General features: G+C 38.5%; 1 protein-coding gene across 1 annotated transcript in view; it reads left to right on the forward strand.

The window, feature by feature from the left end:
- The window catches only part of IRAG2 (inositol 1,4,5-triphosphate receptor associated 2), a 109,062-nt gene that overhangs the window by 48,781 nt on the left and 32,970 nt on the right, over window positions 1-27,311 (forward strand). The window contains exons 17-23 of the mRNA XM_049884844.1: window positions 5,228-5,342; window positions 5,782-5,944; window positions 8,986-9,149; window positions 15,530-15,610; window positions 16,246-16,342; window positions 18,775-18,907; window positions 19,704-19,785. Of these exons, the coding sequence (XP_049740801.1) occupies window positions 5,228-5,342; window positions 5,782-5,944; window positions 8,986-9,149; window positions 15,530-15,610; window positions 16,246-16,342; window positions 18,775-18,907; window positions 19,704-19,785 (835 nt within the window). The remainder of the gene's footprint in view (window positions 1-5,227; window positions 5,343-5,781; window positions 5,945-8,985; window positions 9,150-15,529; window positions 15,611-16,245; window positions 16,343-18,774; window positions 18,908-19,703; window positions 19,786-27,311) is intronic.

Genomic DNA, 27,311 nt, shown 5'->3' on the forward strand with positions numbered 1-27,311 from the left:
GTAAGCCTTCTAAATTCCTTATCAGGCAGTTCCATTACAATCTCTTTCTCAGGAAGGTTTTCTGCCACTTTATTTTGGCCACTTGTTGAGCCATCTTGTCTCAATATGATTTGATATTGTCTGCTGTCTCTGAGGCATTAAAGTATTATTTATTTGTGATTTTTTTTGTTTTGACATATCAGAGTGGGCACTCTCTCTGGTGGGGGGGCAGGGTAGTTGGCAAGGGGGCATGCAGATGCTGTCTCTAGCAGGGGAAGGGTAGGGTAGGCAATTGGAGGGCACACAGGTGCTCTCTACGGCAGGAGAGGGGCATAGGAGGTGGCTGAGGTGGGCTTACAGGTTTCTCTCCAATGGGGGAGGGGCAGGGTAGGCAGCTGGGAGGGAGGAGAGAAACTAGAAAAGAATAAAAGGGGGGTCATCTATTGCTCTGTGTTCACCACCCACCCTGCCAGTCAGGTACCACCGCTGGAGAGTTGCCCTGTCTCTGGGTCCTGATTTCCTCCCTGCTCTGTGTACTCTAGGATCTCTGAAGGTCTCACCTCCTTCCTGTACTTTCCCGCCTTAGCTCCAGTTCGTGTCCTGCTCACCTCATTTCACTCAGGGCATGCCTTCACAGTTTCTGTGTCTCCTATTGGGAGTTCTGTGATGTTGTCTTATTATGCTTCTCACCCAGGGTCACTGCTGGCTTTGTCTTGAGATGTCCCTACCGTGCCAGACTGGCTCGCAGGCACCTCTGCTTCACATCTCTCCCCATTCCCTGCTGCTGTTCAGTTTCTTTTTCCAATCAGTGTTTGACCTAATTCTGTATCCTTTCGTTTTGTGCTTAGGGTTCCAGGGTTTCTTCTGTATTTGTTTACACTTTGTTTCTCGGGTCTTTGCTGTAGCAGAATGGTGTGGTATGTCTGACTAGGCTGCCATCTTGAATCTGTCAGTCTTGAAATGTTTCTTGAATGATATAATGAATGAGAATAGCTGTATGTTGACTTGAACAAAGTTAAAAAGTGTAGTTAGAGACTAAGGTAAGTTTAAAGAAAATAGAGAAGAAACTTTCTCTCCCCCAAATATGACTAGATACCAGAGAGAGATTAATACCAGAAGGAACTCTCAAGAAAATGGTCTTGATCTTCTGCTTTCCTTAAGAAGCAAGGAACGCAGACTTTCCTGTGGTGGTAAAAAGCATGGGTAGGTGGATATGCAGCTTCCTTAGACAGACACCATCTCCACAAAAGGGAGCATTGAAATTCTTCTATTTAGTAATAAAGAACTATTTGGAGAGAGGCCTGCAGTAGAGTCAGCTCTGAGTAAGTGACTCTCCTGTGTTTCCTTCCCAGGGCTTCTAACCAGTTTTTCCAGTTTGAACTCCTGCTGAGAATTTGCAGGAAATTTGTGGAAACCCCAGATATACTGAATTAGAATCTATAGTTTAACAAGATTCCCAGGTGATTCTTATGTACAACTTCCTGGGAACTTGTTAGAAATGCAAATTCTCAGCAGGGGTTCTAACCAGACCAAACTGGTTGGAAGCCCTATTCCTACCAGACACACAAGGATCCCAGTTAAGAAATAGTAGCTGCTGTTTGCTGAGAACTTCCTCTGTTAGGCATAGTGCTAGGAATTTCACATACATTTATCTCCAGAGAGATTCAATAACTTTCCCAAGGCCATCCAGACAGAATTAAGTGACAGCTGAGATCTAGACCTAGATGTCCACTTTCAAAGCCTATGTTTCTTTAACTATTAATCCTCTATCATCTACGTGTTAAAATCATTTGTTAAAATATTTATTAAAAATATTTTGAGAACCTAACATTGGGTAAAAGTCTCCTTACCCAATGGAAGGATGGTTGTAGTCTCTGCCTCCTAACCCCAAACCAAACCTATTGCTATTGAGTCGATTCCAACTCATAGCAACCCTATAGGACAGAGTAGAACTGCCCCATACAGTTCTCAAGGAGCAGCTGGTGGATTCAAACTGCCAGCCTTTTGGTTAACAGCTGAACGCTTAACCACTGCATCACCAGGGCTCCCTCTGCCTTCTAGACTCTTAAAATTTAAAAGAGATGAAGCCATATAGAGGCTACACAAAATATGATTTAACTATGGGTTTTAACTATAAATTAAAAAAATACAGGTGGAGTATTTTGTGGAATTGAGAGAGGTAATTCTATATTTAGATGACGTAGGAAATGTCTATTAGGTAAACTTTCAGGGGCTGTTTGCTGAGAAGGAGAAGGCTTCTATCCTGGTGTGAGACAAGTAGGCCCCAGCCTTGAGGACTGGAAAGAATTGAGTGGATCAAGCAAAGGCGATGAATGGATAAACTGTGCTCAGAGGATTTGGTGAGAAAAGTAAGTTGTAATTTGTATAATATCCATCAGAGGATCTGTTCCCTGCCACACATTCCCCCTCCTCCCCACGCCCCACCCACACTGCCCAGGTACAAAGGAATTGTGGCAACTAAGACAAATCTCTGCCTCCATGTAACTAACATCTAGAAAGGGACACAAATAATAAATAAATAGATGTATAATTATATAATTCCGGGGACTAGTAAGTGATATGAAGAGGATTAAAGCAGGATAAGGAAAATGACGGGGCAGGAGGGCCTAATTTTAGGAAGAATGGTCAGGAAAGGTCAGTCTGAGGGGTGATGAGTTGAGTAAAGAGCTAAGTGAAGTGAAGGGTGAGCTATGTGATAATCTGGGGAGTGTTTTCAGCAGAGGAAAGAGCTGATGCTAACCCCTGAGGTCATAATGAACTTAATGTTTGAGCAGCACCCCGAAGCCAGCATGACTAGAGTGGGTGAGTGCTGGGCAGTGGTAGGAGATAAGGTCAGAGACATAGGCAGGGGCCAGGCCACATGCAGCCTTGCAGTCCAGGTTTAGGAGCTGGGATTTTATTCTGAGTGGGATGGGAAGCCGTTGGAGAGTTTTGAGCAGAGAAGTGACAGGGTTTGTGTTTTGAAAGATCATTCTAACTGCTGGGTAGAAAATTGTAAGGGGCAAGAGTACAAATAGTGAGAACAGAGTTTTGTTTGTTTTTAACAACCGATCACCATTTAGAGATCTTGAAAAAAACATACTGAATCGTGACCTGTGATTTTTTAAAAAAATAAAATGTAAAATATCAGAGTACATTCATATAGTAAGAATAAGTAATATTATTAAGAAATTTTTGTTTCAGCTATATGTATGCATATGCACGTGTGTGTGCTGAGTTGAAATTTAAAATATATGCTGAGTCATGGTCAAAAAAGCCACTGAATTAGGAAATATTTCAATAGTCCAGGTGGAGGGATATAAGCCAGGGTGATAGTTGGAGGTGGTAAGAAATGATTGTCGTGTGCTGTAAAGTTGATTCTGACTCATAGCAGCCCTATAGCACAGAGTAGAACCACCCCACAGGGTTTCTTTGGCTGTAATCTTTACAGGAGCAGATTGTCAGGTCTTTTCTCCCGTGGAACTCACTGGTGGGTTCAAACAGCCAACCTTTCAGTTAACAGCTGCATGTTTAATCACTGAGCCACCAGGACTCCTTAAGAAATCATTGGATTCAACTTATATTTTGAGGGTAGATTAGATCTGACATGGTAGTAGAGTAGATGTGGTAAATGCAGGAAAGAGAGATGTCATTCTGGACTTAGAGGCCTTTGGTCTGAGAAACAAGGTAAATGGGATATTATTTGCAGATGGCAAAGTCTGGGGGACATGTAGTCTTGCAAGGGTTGAAGATAGAAATCAACGTTTAACATCAGGACACATTAGTAAGGAGAATTGTTGGAATTAAAAACATAAACCTAAACCCAAAGCAAATATATATATGTGTATATCTCTTAACATGATAATAAAAATCTTAATGGGAGAAAAATCTTCAAAGGCCCAACATCTGTTGAATATCTTTAACAGATGGCACTATCTAAATTTTTAAAAAGCTATTTCTAAGAGTGTTAAGATTCATAAGGCTCACAAAAGTTATTTTCTTATAGGTGGAAATACATATAAGTGATTGAATGTTTTAGTGTTATTAAATATGGTTTTCTGATGGTCCTTATGGTCGTTTTCCTTTCTTTTGGAAGAAAATGGACACCCTTGAGAGATTAAGCTATTCCTGGAAAAGAGTAACATAGATAGAACCAATGTCTTAAAATAATAAAAACTGAATATAATGGTACTGAAGAATGCTCAGTAGAATGTGTGTGGTGATTGAGGTAGTTTTTATTTTTGTTTAGCGTTTGGTTTGCTTGTTTATCGTACTGGTAAAATGTCCAATGAGACTACCCATGTGTCTCATGTGGCCCTTCTTATAACAAGGGCTGGATTCATACTGAGGTATAGTGGGGCTCTAACTATATGATAACATTTGAAATGCACCCAAAAGGCCTAAACCTGAAAATATCTTCCTCGTAGCTTTGAAACTCCTAGTTCATCATCCCTCTGAGCCAAGGTTCTTATTTAGGTCAAATTGTTTCCAGGTAATCGTTGATATGTCAATAAGTAATACAGACTAAATAATATCAGTAGCTACCAGAGAGTGGATGTATTTTTACCTATTTTGGGGATTAGGGTTGAATCCAAATGAGGGGAAGCATAAGGACACTCAGAGATTTGGAGTGAGGAAGAAGGGGAGTGGAAGGGCTTCAGAGAAGGGAGTACTGCACTAGGTAACAACAGCTGGCTTCAGTTCTTTTCCTTTGCTTGGGAGCAGCCCACGGCACATATTTATACCATGATAGACAACCCGTAAGGAGAAAGGCTAAGATCATAAAACAAAGCTCTTCTCTCTTTTCTTTTCCGTTCTTTCATTTTTCTTTTCTTCTGCCTCCCTCCTTTTTTACTTCCCTTTCTTTTTCTGTAGAAGCTAGCTCTGATGTGTAAATATTGAACATGTCACCCTGACCTCCATGTAGCACCATCCCTAAGCAATAGGCAACCAACCCTAAGTACTATGAATGTAGTTTGTGGGAAACCCAGGTCTCATCAGAATGGAAACTGAATATACTGGTGTAAACATACAACTAAATGTCCTTATCTGTAAATGATCAGTATGATTACTTTGATTAAAATTCTATATTTGTGAAACATTTATATGTATGTAAATACTTTCACTTCTTCCTCTGATCTCTGAGGAACTGTATTAAACTTTAATTTGTCACAGTTTCCCAGGGTGATTCTTAATTGAAATGTCACTGACATCTTGTGGTTTGAACTTTTTTTTTTTTAAATGCCAGGCAGAAACAGCTAGAAACCATTAAACAACTACAAGAAGATGCTGTCAACCAGGAAGCCCTCCTCAGGGACATGCTCCAAGGAGGCAGCCAATGGCTGGAGAATGCCAAGGAAAAGGTAGGGTGCCCCCTGACTACATTATATTCAGGGGAAGTCTCCTCAGATGTCTTTAAAACCATGAAGTAAAAATAGAAGAGGAACCAAAAAAAAAAAAAGAAAAACAAAGAGGAACTGCGAAATTCAGTCCCCAGTGACTAGCAGTGAGCGGAGGAAGTCAAGGGGGAGTTGTAAAAGAGGCGGTGTCAACAGCCTGTTGATGAAAGAGGCAACTTTGCAGAAAGAGGCAACCTGACACATCAGGACTTTTACCACTGTAGAAATAGCTCAGGCATTCAAAGCCCATGCAAACACAGAATTGCAGAAGTTCAGTAGAGGCTTATCACTTCCCTGAGAAGAAAAGCACATTTTCAGTTTCGTGTGCATAATAAGAGTGAGCACTCAGTTGCTTTCTTTGCTAGCCACACTGCTAAAATCCGGTATTAACCGTATGTACTAGGTTAAGGATCGAGATCAGGCAGCCCCACCTGACAGTGAAGAAGCTAAGTCTTCACCACATAAACTAGAGGAAGCAATTCCTGAACAATGGGATCTCCAGACTATAAATACTGAGATACGGGACACACGCCAGACACTTGAGCAGAAGACACGAAAACTGAAAAGTGAGTAGCACTTTATATCCTAGTTCAGTCTACCCTGAGGTGGGGCAAAAGAAAGAACTACAGCCATTTTTCTAAATTACTACTGCTGTATTATTACTAAATTTATGACAATGACATGGTTCAAGAAGGCAGTATGGTAAGCTTTCAGAGAGGTTTGCCTACTGGCTAGGTAGATTAAGTTAACCATTAACTTTCCTTTTTGGTTGTTTATTATGAGCTGGATTTGTCTGTGGCTGTTACTTCTTTCAAAATTAAATACTACTTCTGAATAGCTCTAAGGTAAACAAGGAGAAAATCTTATGCTCATAGGATATTGAACATGCAAATGGTTTATATATTACACTCTGATTTTATTAGCTGGTCTGTGCCCATTGCTGTAGCCGAGAAGGCCCAGCCTGTCTTTTTTTCCTTTCAAGTAATTTTAGGAGATTAAACAAAGTAGTTATTAATTCCATGTGTATCAAAATATTAAATATGTGTTAAAATGCTTTCTGAATTTTAATCCATCCTTTAGATATATTTTGTGCTTTTACAATGTAGAATATTAATTATTTTTATGTATTGCCTAAAGTACATAATAAGCATTTTCTAAGGATTTATGCAGAAGACAATTGTCAAATTACAGATGTAAGGTTATTTATAGACCGTCTTTTTGTAGAAAATTATTGGTTTGGGTAATATAGACAAATAATTATAAGGCAAGGTAAACCAGAAATGAAAATTTTTAGACTCGTGTTTGGTTTGAATTTATTGTACCTTTTCTGATATCATCTGAGAATGGTTCTTAAGTATTCAAGAATGACCTAGTTCTAAAATAGCAACTTTGATCTTACAGTGTTTAAAAATTATTATTTTACACTTTGTAGAACTTGCCAGTTTTCTGTAATTCTTAGTATCAGCTTATTTTTAATAACTCTGTCTAACAATATAAGGCATATTTTAAATTACATAATCTATATGCTATTTTATTACTGCTCAAAGTGCATTGGAGAAGGTTCTTTTGTGATTAGAACTATTCATGCTGAGACATGAATAATAAGGCAATATTACAAGCACTCCAAATTTGGTTTAAGGTGTGTCTGCTTTAGAGCATGCTTTTACCATTGCCGTCGAGTCCATTCTGACTCATAGCGACCCTATAGGACAGAGGAGAACTGTCCCATAGAGCTTCTAAGGAGTGCCTGGTAGATTTGAAATGCCGACCTTTTGGTTAGCAGCCGTAGCTCTTAACCACTACACCACCAGGGTTTCCAAAGAGCATGCTTAGAGGACTAATTTTTTGGTCAAATCACATTTATCTTTTGATTAAATGAATATTGTACCCCCATAGTTTTATACCCTACTAGGAAATTATGTCCTCCCCTCTTCCTATGATTTCCTTGTAGTACCCCCTAGAAGAGCCAACTTTTGTAACTTATCCCAAAGTGTACATTGTTGTTATTATGATTTTGCTTTTACCTTCCCAGTTTATCCTCAGAGGATAATTGGTCCAAATATTATTAAAGCAGAATATGAAAGCTCTCCTGGGTTGAGTGCATGTATTTTTTCTCTGCCTGGAGAAATTAGAGCGCATACTTCCTTTCTGTCTTGAGTTCCTCACAACCTGCCTGGGTTTATGAATGCCATTCCTTATTTGTATCTTCTGCTGTGAAAAGAAGTCATAAATGACAGGATTTTGTTCTTAAGACCATTCATTTGTGAAAATCATTCTAATAATGCTCTTGAAAATCACCCTTTTTGGGACATGAAGGATGCTTAGGTAGCATGTATTTTCAAAATATTCTCTACAGTAAATCTTCCAGATAGACAACAAATAAATATCAGTGAGGAAGAACTTACCACAACCACCGCCGTCCATGCTGTTTGAATTCGGAATCAGATATTTGAATTCTGGATCAGAAAGCAAAAATATTTAAGCCCATTTAGCACTTTTGAAATTCTGGTATGCTTAATAAATTCATCAAGTGTTGAAGGCCTTTCTGACCTATCTTAGAAAGGTTCATCACCAAATTATGTGGGGACACTGTTCTGTCCAAATGTTCAGGTCAATGACAATGTTCACAAACCGGAATTAGGAAGTTGCTATGACATCTCATTAGAAATGCTGAACTTAAGTTTGACCAAATAATGTTTTTCGAGTTTTCAGTTGCCCTCAGGACCGGAATGATTTATGAGGTAATTAGGGTACCTGCTTGCCTCCATAAAATTTATTTAAAAAACTGTTAAATTTCTTGAATGATTACTTATATATTTTTTTCTTCTGCTTCTTAACTTTTACTTAACTATCTTGGTAACATAGATAATACTGGATATATAAATACATGTTTGCATGAAAAGATTCTTAGATCTCGGATATACATACAACAGATTAGGGTAAATCTTATGTATAGGAGACGCAGACTAATCAATCTAACCCAAACTATCATCCGTTTACTATTCGCCTTCTTTTGCCCCTATCTGACATGAAATCTTCGTTGAGTCACTCATTTTACAGACAATGAGGGAGTTACTTTTAGAAACGAAAAATATTCCCTTGGAGTAGAGATCCTGAAAAGCCCCTTTTTTAAACATATTAGGCTATGAACTTCATATAAAATTCACATGAATTGCATAGTTTAAAGAAGACTTTTACCTAGATGATCTCACTAGAAACTCCCTTCTAGCTTGCTGTCCTTAGCATGGATGGATAAGATATGCAACAGGTAACAGTTTTAAGGCTTCCAGGATGGGTAGATGGAAGATGACAGATGCATGTCCTGAGCAGTCAGTAAGCAAGAGGGAAACGAGCCAAGGAAGGTGGGATCCATGGGATTCAGACACTTGAAGATGGAAGGTATTGGAGTGTGGGCCAAAGAGAAAACCTAGGCCAAGTAATAATAGCTTGCTCAGTAGCTTTGATGGGATAAGGAACTAAGTTTCCCCAAGTGAAAAATATAAGTATGGATAAAATAAGCTAGGAGGCGTATCTTGGTTATCTAGTGCTGCTAGAACAGAAATACCACAAGTGGGTGGCTTTAACAAAGAAGTTTATTCTCTCACAGTCTCGAGGCTGGAAGTCCGAATTCAGGGAGCCAGCTCCAAGGGAAGGCTTTTTCTCTGTCAGCTCTGGGGGAAGGTCCTCGTCATCAATTTTCCCCGGTTGAGGAGCTTCTCTGCACAGGAACCCCAGGTCCAGAGGACACACTATTCTCCTGGCTCTTGTTTCTTGGCGGTATGAGGTCCCCATGTCTCTCTGCTCACTTCTCACTCTTACATCTCAAAAGACATTGACTTAAGACACAATCTAATCTTGTAGATTGAGTCCTGACTCATTAACATAACTACCTCTAATCCTCTAATACAGAGGTAGGATATACAACATGGGAAAATCACATTAGATGACAAAATGGTGGACAGTCACACAACACAGGGGATCATGGACTAGCCAAGCCTATGCACATATTTTTTGGGGGACACAATTCAATCTGTAACAAAGTGATTTAGTATAATGATTAAGAGCATGGGATTTGAAGTTAAATCTGTGTTCTGATTTTAAGTCTTTTTTTTTTTTAAAGAGTAGCTGGAAACCCTGGTGGTGTAATGGTTAAGAGCTACGGCTGCTAACCAAAAGGCCGGCAGTTTGAATCCACCAGGCACTCCTTGGAAACTATATGGGGCAGTTCTACTCTGTCCTATTGGGTCGCTATGAGTTGAAATTGACTCGATGGCAATGGGTTTGGTTTTCTTTTTGGTTTAAAGAGTAGCTGGGTAAAGTTGGGTAAGTCATTTTACCTCTCTGAGCCTCAGTATCCTCTTTCATAAAATGCAGTTTTGCGTTATAAATAACATAATGCAAAATAGTGGTTAGTGCTTGGCCGTAGTAGGCACAGTCTATTCTGCTAGAGCATATTTCTATAGCATGAATTACCTTATCCACAGTTGGTAAGGACATGATGTTAGTATCATATGGATGTTGCATTGGTTCAGCCATGACTTTCCTGGGAAATAGGAACTAGACTAGTAGGAATAGAATGAAAACCTTCAGCAGGAAAGGAAAAAGCTCTCACCTTTAAGAGAATTGAAAACAAAGGTCATCACCTGGGGTCTCTCCCAAGCTAGGTGCAACCCAGGTTTGCAGAGCTCTCTGCCTCCTGTGCCAACCTTAAGAGCAGCCCCTCTGCCTCAGAGTTCCACTTCCATCTGTGTTTTCTCAGCACCCCATCAGCTCTGTTCCATTTTCACTCTGTTGTTTTTGTGTATTTTTAATATTCCCTGAGACAGCCTTTAGCCATTTTGAGCTCCATGTCTGGACAACACAAGTTTTCTTCCTAAACCAAACCCATTGCTAGAGTCTATTCTGACTCACAGTGACCCTAAAGGACAGAGTAGAGCCGTCCCATAGAGTTTCCAAGGAGTGCCTGATGGATTTGAATTGCCAGCTTTTTGGTTAACAGTCGTAGCACTTAACCATTACGCCACCAGGGTTTCCAGTTTTCTTCCTACTAGGTACTAATAATTTAATAATTATTTTTGTTAGTGATCTGGTTACAATGTAGAATATATATATATATATATTAGTGATGTTGCCCTAATTCTATAAACCCTGTTGTTATTATTTTTTGCTTTAATGTTTTAATTCTTTCTTACTGGGGTATAATTAAATACCATAGAATGCTCAGATTTTAAGTGTACATTTCAACCACTTTGACTAATGCTTATCAAAACACAAAACTTGAATCACCTCAAAAAGCTCCCTTATGCCACTTCCCACTTAGTTCTTCCAACCCCACTACCATAAGGAGCAACGTCTGATCTGATTTAAAATTGCATTATACAGTGTGTACTTTTTTGTGTCTGTCCTCTTTCCCTCTGGATGGTATTTTTGAGATTCACCTGTGTCATGTTAATCAATTGTATATCCCTTTTACTGTTGAGTAGTATTCCTTTGTATGAATAGCCCACAGTTTGATTATCTCTTCTCCTATTGTGTGTATTGGGTTATTATAGATAAAGCTTCTTTGAACGTTCATGTATAGGTTCTTATGTGGACATATGTTTCTATTTCACTTGGATAAATATCTAGGGGTGGAATTGTGAGGTCATAGTGTAGTTGTAGTCTCTAACATTTTAAGAAACTGCCAGTTTCCAAAGTATTTGTAGCATTTCACACTCCCACCAGCAATGGGTGGGAGTTCTAATTGCTTCACATTTTCTTCAATATTTGGTGGTGTCAATCATTTTAGTTTTAGCCATTCTAGGGAGGGTCTAGTGGTATCTCACTGTGGTTTTAGTTTGCATTCTTCTGATGACTAATGATATTGAAGGGGCCTTGGTGGCACAACGGTTAAGCACTAGGCTGCTAACCAAAAAGTTGACAGTTCGAACTTACCTGGTGGCTCCATGGGACAAAAAGCCTGATAGTCTGTTCCCATAAAGATTATAATTTAGGAAACCCTATGGGACAGTTCTACTCTGTCCTATAGGGTCACTATGAGTAAGAATTGACTTGATGGCACACAACCATGACGAGGTAGAGCATTTTTTCATGTGCTGATTTGGTCAATTTATATATTCCTTATGAAGTATCTGTTTAAGTCCTTTACCCATTTTTAAATTAGGTTTTCTTTATTATTGAGTTGCAAAATTTCTTTATATATTTTGGGTACAAGCCCTTCATCAGATATATGTGTTGTGAATATTGTCTCTTTGTTTGCCAGTTTATTTTTTTGTTTGTTTGTTTTCACGAACCCTGATGTTTGTAACGCACAATTTTAATTAACATAAGGTTTTCTGAGGAACATATGTATTGTGTTAGAACATAAAGTCCCTACCCCAGATGTATCAGCTAACATTGATAGCTAACCTTCCCCAGCTCTAATAATGTTATGGTTCTGATTATCAACAGCCAATTAATTCTGAGGCCTTTGCCTGAAAGCCTCACTGCATAGCCATTTAGAAAGTTGCTTTATCTCTGCTTCCTTTCAGAGGCAATGTATCCAAGACACCTGTTTCATCCCACGTCACAGATGGTAACAGCAGGGGATATGGTGGCCATTGTTTTATTTGCTTCCATATGAACCCTAAATGTCCTAGAGACATTGCAGATTCAACTCCAGATACATAAAGAAGAATGCAAAGGTGAATACAAATTAGGGTCATGAGCCAGCTTGTTTTGCCTTATGAGACATATGGAAATAGTTGTTATATATCGCACTGAACCTTTGTTGAAATAAGGTTCATAATTTGAATGCTTTGGGATGGACTATTTCCAAAACTCAAGATTGCCTGGTAGGAAGCAGATGGGTAACTTAGGTAGTCTTATTATTTCTTCTGAAACACAAGCTTAGTTTGGTAATTCAAGGGCAGGCTTTTAGAGATACACAACCTTTAGAAACATAACAGTGGCCACTTCTGAAAGCTTTGGTTGCTGTTGCTTGGATATAGGTCAGAAGAAGGAGAAGGCCTTGTTTCTTAATATAGTTAACACAGAGAATTTTTAAAAATCTAATTCTAATTAAAAATTTAGAAATCTAAATCTAAAATTGTAAAATTGAAATGAAATTCTAAGTATTAATAATTAAACATTTTAATTACTTAAATAGGTTAGAATATATATATATATATATATATATATATATATTTTTCTTTTTTAAATGTTTTCTTAACATTCTGCATCCCACTTTGGAGAGTGGTGTCTGGGTTCTTAAACACTAGCAAGCAACCATCTAAGAAGCATCAATTGGTCTCAGCCCACCTGGAGCAAGGAAAAATGAAGAACACCAAAGACACAAGGTCATTATGAGCCTATGAGACAGAAAGGACCACATAAACTAGAGACTACATCAGCCTGAAGCCAGAAGAACTAGATGGTGCCTGGCCACAACCGATGACTGCCCTGACAGGGAACGTAACACAGAATCCCTTATGGAGCAGGAGAGCAGTAGGATGCAGACCCCAAATTCTCATAAAAAGACCAGACTTAATGGTCAGACTGAGACTAGAAGGACCCCGGAGGCCATGATCCCCAGACCTTCAGTTAGCCTAAGACAGGAACCATTCCCAAAGCCAACTCTTCAGACAGGGATTGGACTGGATTATGGGATGGAAAATGATACTGGTGAAGAACGAGCTTCTTGGCTCAAGTAGACACGTGAGACTATGTGGGCATCTCCTGTCTGGAGGGAAGATGAGAGGGCAGAGGGGCCAGAAGCTTCCCGAATGGACACGAAGAGAGAGTGTGGAGGGAAAGGACTGTCTCATTAGGGGGTGAGAATTAGGAGTATATAGCAAGGTGTATGTAAATTTTTGTATGAGAGACTGACCTGATTTCTAAACTTTCGCTTAAAGCACAATAAAAATTAATAATAATGAAAAAATGTTCCTGTTGGGCCTAGTAACACTATGTCAAGTTTAGTTAAAAAATAAGTTATTTATACAAAATAGAATTTTTACGTGGCTGAATTTTCCACATAATTGAAGCTTTCAAAATCTTTTTTCCAGAAAAAAATTAACATTAGATCATGTACTTCTTTTCACATATGTTAGCATTATTGTCATGACTCAGAATTTCCTCAGGCTATTGAGGTATAAATCTGTTGGTCTTTAAGAAGCACTAGGATTTTTATGTTTTTTGAACACCAGATTATCTGCTGTTTTTAAATTTTCCTGGTTGTTAGTGATTAAAAAAAAAATAGTGCAGCTATTAACATGTTTCCATCTAGCAGAACTCTCTATCCTCATTTAATTTTTGCTTTTAATCATCTGTGGGCTGAGAAAACAGTCAAGCTTGTGAGAATTACGTATAAATTCAGAGCCCACTGTCTGAGTCGGAGAGTGAGGGTTTGCCACATGAATAAAGGGCACAGACATCAACATCTATTTTGGTTTTTCAAAAGATTGAACTCCAGATACATAAAGAAGGATGCAAAGGTGAATACAAATTAGGATCATAAGCCAGACCATATGCAAATTAGGGTCATAAGCCAAACCATATTTTCTGGTTCTTGGCTATGTTGGATTGCCAAATTAGTAAGATGCTACTATGTAACTCAGAGTTAAGTAGGTTTGTTTTTGTTTTTCCATTTCCATATTCCAGAGATGAATATTTGGAAGTGACTGGAAAGCTGATTTTAGTTAAGCCTCCTTTCTGGTGGTAAGGGCACACCATCCAATTTATAATCACATGTTGAAATTTTGAATACTTAGAGCCCTGGTGGCACAGTGGTTAAAAACTCAGGCTGCTAACCAAAAGGTCAGCAGTTTGAATCCACCAGCCGCTCTTTGAAGACCCTATGGGGCAGTTCTACTCATCCTATAGGGTCACAATAAGTCAGAATCAACTAGATGCCACTGGGTTTGGTTATTTGTTCTTGAATGGGCTTTCACGGTTACTACATCCTTTTTCTCCTGTTCGTATTTTTTTTTTTAAATATTCTTTTTTAGAGCAGCTTTAGGAATACAGATAAATTATACAAAAAGTACAGAGCTCCTATATATCCCTATTCTTCCCCTGCCCACAGTTTCCCCTGTTATTAACTACTTGCATTGGTGTGGTACATTTGTTATAATTGATAAACCAAAATTGATACATTACTATTAACTAAGTTCCATAGTTTACATTAGGGTTCACTCTTTGTATTGTACAGTCTTGTATGTTTCAACAAATGCATAGTGTCATGTGTCCATCATTACAGTATCATATAGGATACTCGCACTGCCTGTAAAATGTCCTGGGCTCTACCTATTCCTCCTCTCCCCCTCCCCATCCAAACCCCTACCAGCCCCGGTAATCACGGATCTTTTTACTGTCTCTGTAATTTTGCCTGTTTTGAAATCTCACATAGTGTGAATCGTATAATCATATTTGTATTAAATTTTCAATTCCCTTCTGTCTGAATATCTCAAGATATCCCAATTAAAGTTTAAAGTATTTCTTTCCCTTATGAAGCTTGGTGAATTTCTCCTTCCTTTTTGTTTGTAATGAATAAGATGGGGGTATAGGAAGGTTGGCACTGAAGGAAGAGGAAAGAAAGAGGAGTAATTGCATGTATCTATTCCCAGGGCATAGTACAGACATACCTGTTTAAGCAGAACAAAATTTATCCACGTGGGACAGTAAGCTGGGCAGAGTGCCTAAAAAGCCCCCTGCAACAAGATGAGCTAGAAAAACCTCCATTTTTATACATGTTTTAATCAATCATGCTTTAACCAATAAAATTTTCTATCATAATATAACCATGATAGATATGTATCTACCTCTGGAACTACAGCCACAATTTTATTGCTGAAAAAAATTTCACAGACACCATTTTTACTCTTCTGAGTTATGTTTACAAGTTTCCTTTGCCTCTTCCTAAAGATTTCAATGACAAAGCCATTTAGATTCTTGTTCTGCTCTTTGGATTTCATTCCTAGCTCAATTAATGGGGAAAATGCAATGAGAGGTTTACAGTTATAAACTTGTTCCTTTAAACTAGAATACAAGATGAAGAAGTGGTCAAATTTAACCACCACAGGTGGCATCATATCTTAAATCTAGTGAGTTTTGTATCTTTGACCATTTCACCACTCTGTTTTTGAATACACTCTACAGCTTTCTTATGACAGAGCTATTTAGATGAGGAGTTTCCTCACTATGAGCCCTTGTCTTGCACCGATATAATTCAACAACCTCCTCAACAACAATTGGTAAGTTTATACTCTTAAAATTATTTTAGAACCAATTGGGAGTCAACTACCATGCTGCAATATAAAGCTAAATCCACTATATGTTAGTAGTTTTAGACCTCTAAACTACTCCTTTCCTTCAAGAGATTATCAGATGAAATAGTACACACGTCTTTGTTTCTTTTATCATACATGTACACACAGTCCTGGGTGGCCTTAAGAAATGGTACTGTCTTTTAAAAATTTAATAGCAGCATCGTGAAAAAGAGTTACGTAACCAAGCATGCCCTTCACCCCTACTTCTTTCCTCAAACCCTCTGTAAGAACAAACTTTGTTTTTATCCAAGTGCCAGTTATTGGAAATGATGCCATAATTCTATTGAAATATTAAACTGTAATTTTTTATAAGAATTATGCTTTACTCATATGGTTAAACCTTTGGTATGTGTGATAAAAAATAATACACCGTATGCTATGCCTTTTGATCAAAAGAATGAACATCCTTTTTACCTGACATCTTTTCTTCTTGACCACTCTCACAGAGTCATCTGAGACTAATGACATTCTTTCTACCTTTGCAGATGAAGACATAGATTATTAAAAAATATTATGACATATCCTTTTAGGTAGCTAATGATACTTGATTTTCCCTTCAGAAGCAGTGTGGCTACAAACTATATAGTGGCCAAGGGACAAGAATACATCAGGCAGCCCTGACCTTGAAGTGTGTGTGCTGGTACACACCACTGCTTGGTAAGCATGGATAGCCCATCTCCTACTGCTGATCAGATATCACGAGGAATGAGAGGGGAAAGAATCAATTACAATAATATTTGGATATAAACAGTTGTTGAATACTTGAATAATCATCCCTGAATTCAATCCATCAACATGTATTTGAGCACCTACTCTGAGCAAAGCAGCATGTTACATATAATAAAGAATAAGCACTAAAATAGTTCACAAACTGGTGAAGAGCTAAGACCTGGATTAAGAATGTGGTAGTCAGAGAAGGATTCATAGAAGAAGTGAGAGTTGAACCAGACTTTGAGGGATAGGTTGGATTTAGAAAAGCAAAACGCATGGAAAAAATATTCCAGTTGGGGGAGAAAGACATGAACCAAAAAAACGGAGGCAAAAATTCAAAAGCCTTGTGTTGAAGAAGAGTCAAAACCAAACAAGTCATTTTGGAATAAAGAGGATTTGGGTTGGGATATAGTAGACTATAAGGTTGGAGAAGCAGGTTGTAGATCCACTGTGGATATAATTGAATGCCAGGCAGGCTAAGGAGAATGAGCTTTATCGTAGGCAATGCTCAAAGAAATGGCAACTCTCATGATAATCTGGATGTAGTTGAAAGCCAAAATAAATGACTACCTCTAGAATGACAAAAGAAATGGGTGGGTTATCAAAAATAAATTTAAGAAGGTGTCTTAGGCTGAGTTCTCTAGAGAAGCAAAACCAGTAAAGCAAATATATATACAGAGAGAAATATTTATATCAAGGAAATGGCTCATGTGGTTGTAAAGGCTGTCAAGTCCCAAGCTGATGGGTCAGGTGTCAGGCTGCAGGCTTTTCCTGATTTACAGAGCTGCAGGGCTGACAAACCCAAGATCAGCAGGTAAGACAGCAGACTGTAGGCTCACAGACTGTGGAGGCCGATGAATCCCAAGAATGGCAGGCAGTACAGTAGGCCCCTGGCTAAAGTCCCAAGAACTGAAGGTCAGATGATGACAAGTCAGATGCAGGATCCAGAGCAAGCAAGTGAGCTTTTCCAGAGTGTCTCTCTGTCTCTCTATATATGTATATGTGTGTGTGTATATATGTATATATGTGTATATATATATATATATACACACATATATATACATATATGTACATATATGTACATATATACACATATATACACATATATATATATACATATATATATATATATTGGTTTCAAGTCATACCCCCAGCAAAACTCCCCATACAACTGATTGGCTGATCACATCAGATCACATCTCAGAAGTGATTACATTACTTATAGTAGATCATAAAATGGAGGATAATTATATCAGATCACAAAATGAAGAATAATTACATCAGGTCACAAAATGGAGGATAGTTACATAATACTGAGAACGATGGCATAGCCAAGTTGACATATAACATTAACCATTACAGAAGGAATAAAAATTTATACTGATTTGCGATCATTTAAACCAGAGAAGGAAAACAACTGTCATTTATGAAGTGGCTATTTTGTACCAGACCATAGACTAGTGCTTTTTAGATACTACTTTTTTTTTTTTTTCACAATAACTCAGTGATAATCAAAACACACCACCAATGACAACACCTAAAGTACTTGCTATGTGCCAGGCTCAGTTCTTTTCTCTTAACCTATCTATTAACTCATTTAATTCTCACTACATCCCTATGAGATAGATGCTAATATATTCCCATTTTAAAGATGAGGAGACACAGAAACACAGAGTTAGTTATTTGCCCAAGATCATGTGACATGTTAAGGAAGCTGAGGCTCAGAATAGTTATTCAAGATCACATATCTGGTATGTGGCAGAGCCAGAATTTGAACTAAAATAGTGTGATTGACTCCAAAGCCAACGTTCTTTCCTTTAAACTGCTGCTTACTTGACTCTGGAACACATGTAACAAGATTTCTCAGAAGGAATAGAATGTTACTGCACCTTATTCTGCGTCACTCTTTGGCAGGTTCTAATCGTGCTCCCTAACCTTTTTCTTTTTAGGAGTTGGTAAACTTTTTCTGTAGAGGGCCAGGTACTAAATATTTCAGGCCTTAGGGGCCATATAGTCTCTGTTGCACCTGCTCAACTCAGTTGTTGCAGTGTCAAAGCAGCCAGGGACAATATGTAAATGAATGGGCATGGCTGTGTTCCAATAAACGTTGCGAACAAAAGCAGGAGACTGGCTTATTTGGTTCATGGGCTGTAGTTTGCTAACTCTGTAGTGTGCAAGGGTTTTTCTCTTCTTCTTTTTTTAATATTTGCTATTTCCGTCCCATGTGACTAGATATTCAAGAGTTTATGTTAAAATGTTAGTCTAATTGGATTCACCTTTGCTTTTTCAGAAATGGCCAATCTCAAGAGGAGATTTTATACTTTAATATAGTTTAAACCAGAAATTAATCTCTAGTTTCATTCTTACCTGTTCTGCAGATGCCTTACATCTGGACAGCTTTACAGGAATTCCAAAAGTGGGATTGACAGTTTTCTCATATGTAGCTTCATGTGAAAGGCCAAAATATGGAGAAATAAAGGATGGTGCTTTGGATGTGACAAGAGGACAAAAGTAAGATAAAAAGGCAAAATTTACTCACCCTACTCTTCATGGGTGGCCTAATCCCATTGCTTAACATTTTAGTCAGTTAGATTTTAATATTCTGAGATTGTAACTTTTTTTTTTTTTTGTGGAACTTCTTTAACTTTCTGCAAATTAACTATCTTAAAACAAAAACATCTCAATAGTTTTCTTGTTTTCTTTTGAATTTCATATTATTCATTCCACTGTTTGAAAGACAAATTAGGCAACCTACAATGTCTCCCAGTTTTCAGAAATATACCATATATTGCCAAGTCATTTAGCCAGGTTTTTTGTTTGTTTTTTAGTCATGTGGATTTGGATCATATTTCTCTTCCTATAGGGGGTCTTTAGGAGCCTATCCCTGTCCCCACACCCACCTGGTCCTGATGCTGGTGTGTGCTTACCTGCCATTTTGAGTATACTGCCTGACCATCCTTAGGAAGTTCAGGAATGTCAGCTGAGTTTGTGGGCACTGTCTACCCAAAAGAAATTTCCCTTCTGTATTGAGGGTGAGGAAGCCAGACTCTGAATTGCAAATTCTTCATTTTCATTTTTGGCTGGTCTTTCTGTGGTTTGTGACCTCTCCCTGATGGAGGTGGGAGTTCTCTTTCATGGGTTTTACTTAAGTCATGAGCTTAATTAGAAATTTAGTAAAACTGAGATGGGGAAAAACGATATTATAGTTTGGTATCTGCTTAAAAAAAAAAAAAAAAGAGTTCCCTATATTTGGGGTAAATTTCTAGTTTCACTACCTGCAGTCAGTAACTCTACCTTCTACTGCCAGGTGCCCAGGCCCCCCAGGTGGTCCCCACCCAGGAACAGATCTTTCAGGTTGCATCAGGATGAGTGATGACCTAAGTATGGAAGTGAGTATTGAACTAGATTTCAATTTCATTTTTAATACTAGTGTATCCTGATGCTCCTTCTATGGGTATTCTTTTTTTTCAGGTATTAAGGACACTCTTACAGCAAGTGTAAGTCAGATGCATGAGAAGTATCAACCTTTGATGGCAGGAAATTAAAACTCAGTCATTTGGGGAGCTTTCTACCCCTTGTATAGTATAAACTCTGGGATATATGTAACCAAATGGAAATTTTGATGACGTGTACTGAGCATATTGTTTGAGAGGCGGGCTGGTTTAAGATTTAAATTGACTAATGACTGTAAGAAGTCTCCGATCTCATTATATCTCTAAGAACTGGGCCAAGGTAGATAACCTCTAAGGGCCTTCCCTTTGCAAGAGGCCACAAAGTAGGGCAATGCCTGGAAAGAATCCTATGCCGCAGTCAGGTGCAGATAGTATGTCTCCACCGAAGAGGAGAGTGGCATCGAATGGCTGGGCAGGTCCCTTAAGGAAACCCCCCCAGGCCATTGAGATGTGGCTGGAGCATCTTGCAATCAGTGCTTCCTCAGTCTATAGTCTGAGCATGAGCAACATGGTCTTCTCAATCAAATAGAGCAGACAGTTCCCTTTCAGGATCTGCCAATCTGTTATTCTTCCTTTTCTTTTTGTTTTAACAGCTTTACTGAGATAAAATTCAGACACCAAATAATTCACCAGTTTCCATTGTACAATTAGTAATTTCTGATATATTTACAGAGTTGTTCAACCATGACCATGATCAATTTTAGAACATTTCATCACCCTAGAAAGAAACCCTGTACCCATTAGCAGTCACTCCCCATTTTCCCTGACTTCTTTCCACCCAAACCTACTGCTGTCGAGTCAATTCTGACTCATAGCAACCCTATAGGACAGAGTAGAACTGCACCATAGAATTTCCAAGGAGCACCAGGTGGATTCGAACTGCTGACCTCTTGGTTAGCAGCTGTAGCACTTAACCACTACACCACCAGGGTTTCCTCTTTCCACCCAGTAACCATAAATCTATTTTCTGTCTCTATAGATTTGCCTATTCTGAACAGTCCCTATGAAAGGAATCACATGCGGTGTCTTGTGACTGGGTTTTTTTGGTTAGCATACTGTTTTCAAGGTTCATCCATGTTGTAGGATGTATCAGGACTTCATTTCTCTTTATGACTGTGTTTAAGTACCACGCTCAGGCTGTAGACTGAGGAAGCGCTGATTGCAAGATGCTCCAGCCACATCTCAATGGCCTGGGAGCGTTTCCTTAAGTGACCTGCCCAGCCATTCAATGCTCCTCTCCTCTTTGGTGGAGAACTACTATTCGCACCTGACCGTGGCATAGGATTCTTTGCGGGCATTGCCCTACTTTGTGGCCTCTTGCAAAGGGGATCCCCTTAGAGGTTATCTTTATTCTATTGTGTTTAAGTACCACGTTTTGTTATCTTTGATGGACATTTAGGATGTTTCTACGTTTTGGCTATTGTGAATAGTGCTGCCATGAACATCTTTTTTTTTTTTTAATTAATTTTTTTTTATGGTGGTGACTATATGATAAAAAAATTTGCCATTTCAACATTTTTTACGTGTACAATGCAGTGACTTGAATTATTTTTATCAGGACTTCATTTCTTTTTATGGCCGAATACTATTCCATTACATGGATATATACCACATTTTGTTTCTTCATTTATCAGTTGACAGACGTTTGAGTTGTTTTTACTTTTTGGCTATTACGAATAATGCTGCTATGAACATTTGTGTCCAAGTTTTTGTGTAAACATAGGTTTTCTGTTCTTTTGGGTATATCTCCGGTAAAATTGCTGTGTCATATGGTAACTCTATGTTTAACATTTTGAGAAACTGCCAAACTGATTTTCAAAGTGGCTGCACTATTTTACAATCCCACCAGCAACATATAAGGGTTCCAATTTCTCCACATTTTTGCCAACGCTTGTATTGGCAATATAGCAATCCTAGTGGGTATGGCATTTCATTTCTTGTTGTTATTTTCTAATCACTAATGATGTTGAGAATCTTTTCATGTGCTTATTAGTCATTTGTATATCTTCTTTGGAGCTATGTCTATGCAGATCCTTTGCCCAATTTTAAAATTGGGTTATTTGCCTTTTTACAACTGAGTGTAAGAGTTATTGTCATTTTTCCTTTTAAGTGTATATATCTGATATTTTTCTGTTTCTTAGTACCTGTCCTATTGAGTAGCTAAGAATTGGAACAAAAAAGGAAATGAATCTATTTTGCTATTATTTAGCAACATTTTAATAAAGGAAGTTGAACTTGGAAGCTTACAGGATGTTTGGTTATTAGTAATTTCCCCTTTATTTGGCACTGAATTTGCCAGAAAGGAGGAAACAATAAACATCAGTTGCGTACCAGGTGCTGTGTAGGACAGCATTCCCACACGTCATCTTGTTAATCTTCTCCACAGTTGTGAATGGTAGGTATTCTCTGCCTTTGAAAGATGAGGCAACTGAAGTTCAGGGAGGTTAAATAACTTGCCCAAGATCACTCAGCTAGCAAGTAGCAAACCTGGGATTCAACTTCAGGTTTGTCTGGCTCCAAAGGTTATGCCCTTTCCACAACCCCTCCTAGCACACTGAATTTAGACATTTAATCATAATAATCACTCATTGTTACCTTGAAAGTATTTTTTTTTTATTTACTAAGAAATGTACTGCCTTACATTCTAAAAAGGACCTCCTAATCTACCCCCATTAGGATATGTGGTTTGAATTGTTTTGTTTATGGCTTTGACACCCATTAAGAAATAGGTACTAACAGGGATCAAAATAGAAACTCTTGTCAAATGTCCCTGGGAAATGGTATGGTTTCCCTGAAGGCTTTCATGCCACCTTCTGTATCCTTTCTTCTGTAGACCTCAGGAACTAGTCTGTTGGCTGCATTTTGTGACTGATTCACCAAACCTCTCTATTCTCACTCCAGGTTTCTGCTCCACTGAAGAATCCGTGCCGTTTATTAGCTCCACTTTCCACGCCCTCACTCCTGTCTCTTGAGCAAATCCCCAGTTCTCACCCCTTCTTGCCTCCCACGCCTACTTCTTAAACAGAAAGCTCTCCTTAGAAAATGCTTCTAAACTTGTAATTAGTAATAAGTATTTTTTTTATGGGGGAATTAGAGCAAAACATAAAATAAAAATTACAAGATAAGATATAAAAATATAAGATGGTAATTACATTACCGTTGAGTCAATTCTGACTCATGGCAACCCCGTGTGTGTCGGAGTAGAATTGTGCTTCATGAAGTTTTCAGTCACCAAACCAAAAACCAAACCCATTGCCCTCGAGTTGATTCTGACTCATAGTAGCCCTAGAGGGCAGAGTAGAAATGCCCCATAGGGTTTCCAAAGCTGTAAATTTTTAGGGACACAGACTGCCACATCAATCACAATGGGTCCTAAAATGATGGCATTTTCTTAACTCCTTAACTTTAAAATGTAGGATTTTTGTTGACCTAAAGAGCCTTGAGAACAAACAACCTGTTCCGGTATTCAAGTCTCTCTATAATGTAGTTGCAACCTACCTTTCTGCTCTTATTTCCCTTGCTGCCTACTGACTGTCCCCATACATCAACCAAAGCAAGTAGCGTGTATTGTTAGAATAGATCACACAGGCCTTTTGATGCTGTTTTTCAACCTAGAACACTGCACACTTCTCCACTTCTCAAAATTCTGTTTGACTGTGAAGGCCTATTTCAAAAACCAACTGTCCCATAAAATCTTTCTTGCGGTGGCATAAAGTGTTAACCATCAAGCACCTCCAATCCTTCTTGAGGTCAAAATCTTAATGGGTTAGGAATAATGAGATCAGCTTTTTCCCTGGGTCTGCCTCTGTGTGACTTTGGAAAAGTTATGTGTTTTGAGCCTCAGATTACTCATTTCTCAACTGCCCCACTCAGGGGAAAAAATCAGTTCATGCCTGTCTTTTAGACCCCAGTTCTTTGTCCTCCCTTGGTTGTCACGTATATTCTAGTTGTCTTGAAGTTATTTGATTTCTTTTATTTATTCCTGTATTAGGTTGTAAACAGTGCCATTATTTTGATGTTAACCAATGTGCATCTCACACCTAGCATGGATGCTGGTGTACAGTAACCATCCCATTGATATTTGTTGAATGGATATTTATTTATTTTTGTACTCCCTAGAGGGTCTATTTAAAACATTGAGAGTGAGCACTCTGTGAGCCTGTTGAACTCACAGCTTTGCCCTGTTGCTCTCTGACTCTTTTCTTTGGGCTGGTGACCCTGAGCACTTGAGAGTTACTTTTTATTCCTCTCCCACGTTCATGTTGTTGTTTTAGTTATGATCAAATCGATTCTAACTTGTGGCGACCACAAGTATGCAGAGAACCACTTTCCATGAGGTTTTCAAGGCTGTGACCTTCAGAAGCAGACTGCCAAGCCTTACTTCTGAGACACCTCTGAGTGGGTTCGAACTGCCAACCTTTTAGTTAGTTGTCCAGTACGTAATCTTTTGCGCCACTCAGGGATTCCTCATTCATAGAGGAAGCTATGTTATAGCATCTTCTTTAGAAGGCACAATGTGAGATAAAAGTGAACATCAGTGCTCATAGAGGGTCTTTAGGTGAACAAAGGACTACAAGATTAGTGTCCCAGGAACTCTTAATGACTGAGCTCAATCTCTATCATTTTCTACATCTCATAGTAAAATAATTTGTACTCAATGTGAAACATTCTTGGAGAGAAAAGAGCTACTTTATTGTCCCAATGAATTCATTTATTTGGTTGGAGTATCTTGGCATAGAGAGAAAAGAGAAGGGAGAAAAATATTTCCAGTCTTTATCTTTTAGAGATTCACACTGAAATATTTATGGATGAAATGTTATGATATCTGGGATTTGCTTCAAAGTAATGCAAGGGTGAGTTTAGTGGGCAAAGGTACGGATGAAACTAGATTGGCTGTAGATAGATAATAGTTGAATCTGCATGATGAGTACAAAAGGGTCCATTATTCTATTCTGTCTGCTGTTGCATTTACTTGACAATTTCCCCAGTAATGTCATAGAAGTTTTAGCCACACAGGATAGATACGGGATTTGAAGGTGGCTCTATTACTTACTAGGTGAAAGAATTCGGACAAATGGCCTAACCTCTCTGAATTTACTTGTGTCACTTGTGAAACAGAAATATTATTTTGCAGGGTTGGTGTGAGGATTCAAATACACACGCACACACAGATTACATATATTAAAAAAAACCCACTGCCGTCGAGTCGATTCTGACTCATAGCAATCCTACAGGACAGAGTAGAACTGTCCCATGTATATACATATCTGCAAAAGCTAAGTGTTGGCCTAACTAGACTGTGGAAACAAACCAAGTAGGCCGTATTTAGAGGAAAGCCAAATCTCAGTGTCCTGATTCCCCAGTTGCTGATGAATAGAAGGACCTTTTATTATTATTAATCTTATTTAGTTTGTTGTCGTTATTGAGAATATACACGGCAAAACATACACAAGTTCAAGTTTCTACATGTACCAGTGACATAGATTACATTCTTCAAATCGTGTAACTATTCTCACCCTCCTTTTCTAAGTTGTTCCTTCTCCATTAACATAAATTCACTGCCTCCTAAGATTCCTATATAATCTTTTGAGTTCCTGTTGTCCATTTGATCCTGTATGTATAATTCTGAAAAGGGCATAATGCTCAAGGCAGATATTTTTTACTAGTTAAGTTACACTATTGTTTGCTTTTAAGACGACTTCAGGGGATATTCCTGGTTTAAGGTTCAAAGATTATCTCAGGGCAATAGTTTCAGGGGTTCATCCAACCTTCATGGCTCCAGGCTGTCTGCAGTCCATGAAAATCTGAAATTCTGTTCTATATTTCCCCCCTTTTTATCATTATTCTTCAATGAAATCTTTGATCAAAATGTTCAGTAATGGTAGCCAGGCAGCATCCAGTTCTTCTAGTCTAATGGTGAAGGAGGCAGTTGTTCATAGAGACAACTAGCCACACATTCCACATCCTTCTCTTATAAGACTCGAGGTACTATGCTTTGAACTAGGAGGTAGAACAGAAGCACTAAATGTGTTATTAGGCCAGTTAACTGAGATGTCCCATAAAACCATGACCCCAAACCTTCAAACCCAGAAACCAAATCTCGTGATGTTTTTGGTTGTACATGAGCAGGCATCGTGGCTACTCTTCTTTTTTTTTTCTTTTCATTTTTGTAAATATACCTATCACACAACCTTTGCCAATTCAGCTTTTTACAGTTGTACAACTTAATTGACAACAATTATAATAATCAGCTATGCAACCCTCCCTTAATTAATGGGATATTTCTGTCACTGTTAACCACCCCTCTTTCTCCCTTCCTCCTGCCCCTGAAAACCACTAATAAACTTTGTCGTCTATACATTTATCTTTTATTTTTATTATAAGTGAGGTCAGAAAGTATTTGTCTTTTTGTGATTGACTTATTTCACTCAGCCTGTCTTCTAGCTTCATCCATATTATAGTATGTCTCAAGACCATACATCCGACTATCCCATTTTGGATTCCACTAGCAATGGGTAAGTGTTCCAGTTTCCCCACATGCTCACCAGCATTTGTTATTTTTTCATGGGAATGCCCCATAACTGTATGTGGAAGTTCAACCCTGTCCTCTAAGTCCCTATGAGTCGGAATCGACTCAATGGCACTGGGTTTGGCTTTTTTTTAGTTTGATGGGAATGCAAAATGGTACAAGATGGCACAGTACCACTGCTCTCATCAATACTTAGATCCTACTGTTCGTTTGGCCCACACTTCCTGAATTCTTCCTCATTCCTGGCAGTTGCTCTCCAGGCCCCAGTTGTTCCTGCTGGCCATCTTGTCTTTCTCTCCCTATTCACTCTTCTCAACTTTGAGTGTGAACATCACCTGTGGCAGAATTCAAGTTTTATCCAAACGTTTTTCTGGGTCTCTGCAAAACTGGTCGTGTTGTTAGGTATCTGCTTGTGTCCCCAAATATTCTCAGAATTAAGAAATTTCATAAAAATTCTATGACAACTAAGCTGATTCTCTTCTCTGCTTTGGTCCCATCTCAAATCTGCCTCCAAGTCTTAGTTATCTAGTGCTGTTAAAACAGAGGTACCACAACTGGGTGGTTTGAAACAACAGAAATTAATTTTCTTACAGTTTAGGAGGCTAGAAGTCCAAATTCAGGCTGCCATCTCTAGGGGAAGGCTCTCTCTATCTGCTCTGGGGGAAGGTCCTCGTCGCTTTTCAGCTTCTACTCCTAGGTTCCTTGATGACCATGTGGTGAGTATCTTCCCCTCTGTTTGTGCTCTCTTGGTTGCTTGCTTACTCTGCTCTTTTGTATCTCAAAAGAGATTGATTTAAAACACCCCTGCACCAATACTCTTATTAATGTAGCAGAAACCCATTCCCAGACCACATTATAACCACAGGTATAGGGGTTAGGATTTACAACACATGTTTTAGGGGGACACAATTCAATCTGTAACACCCCACCAGGA

The sequence above is a fragment of the Elephas maximus genome, chromosome 4, assembly GCF_024166365.1.
Source record: "Elephas maximus indicus isolate mEleMax1 chromosome 4, mEleMax1 primary haplotype, whole genome shotgun sequence".
Taxonomy (NCBI): Eukaryota; Metazoa; Chordata; class Mammalia; order Proboscidea; family Elephantidae; genus Elephas; species Elephas maximus.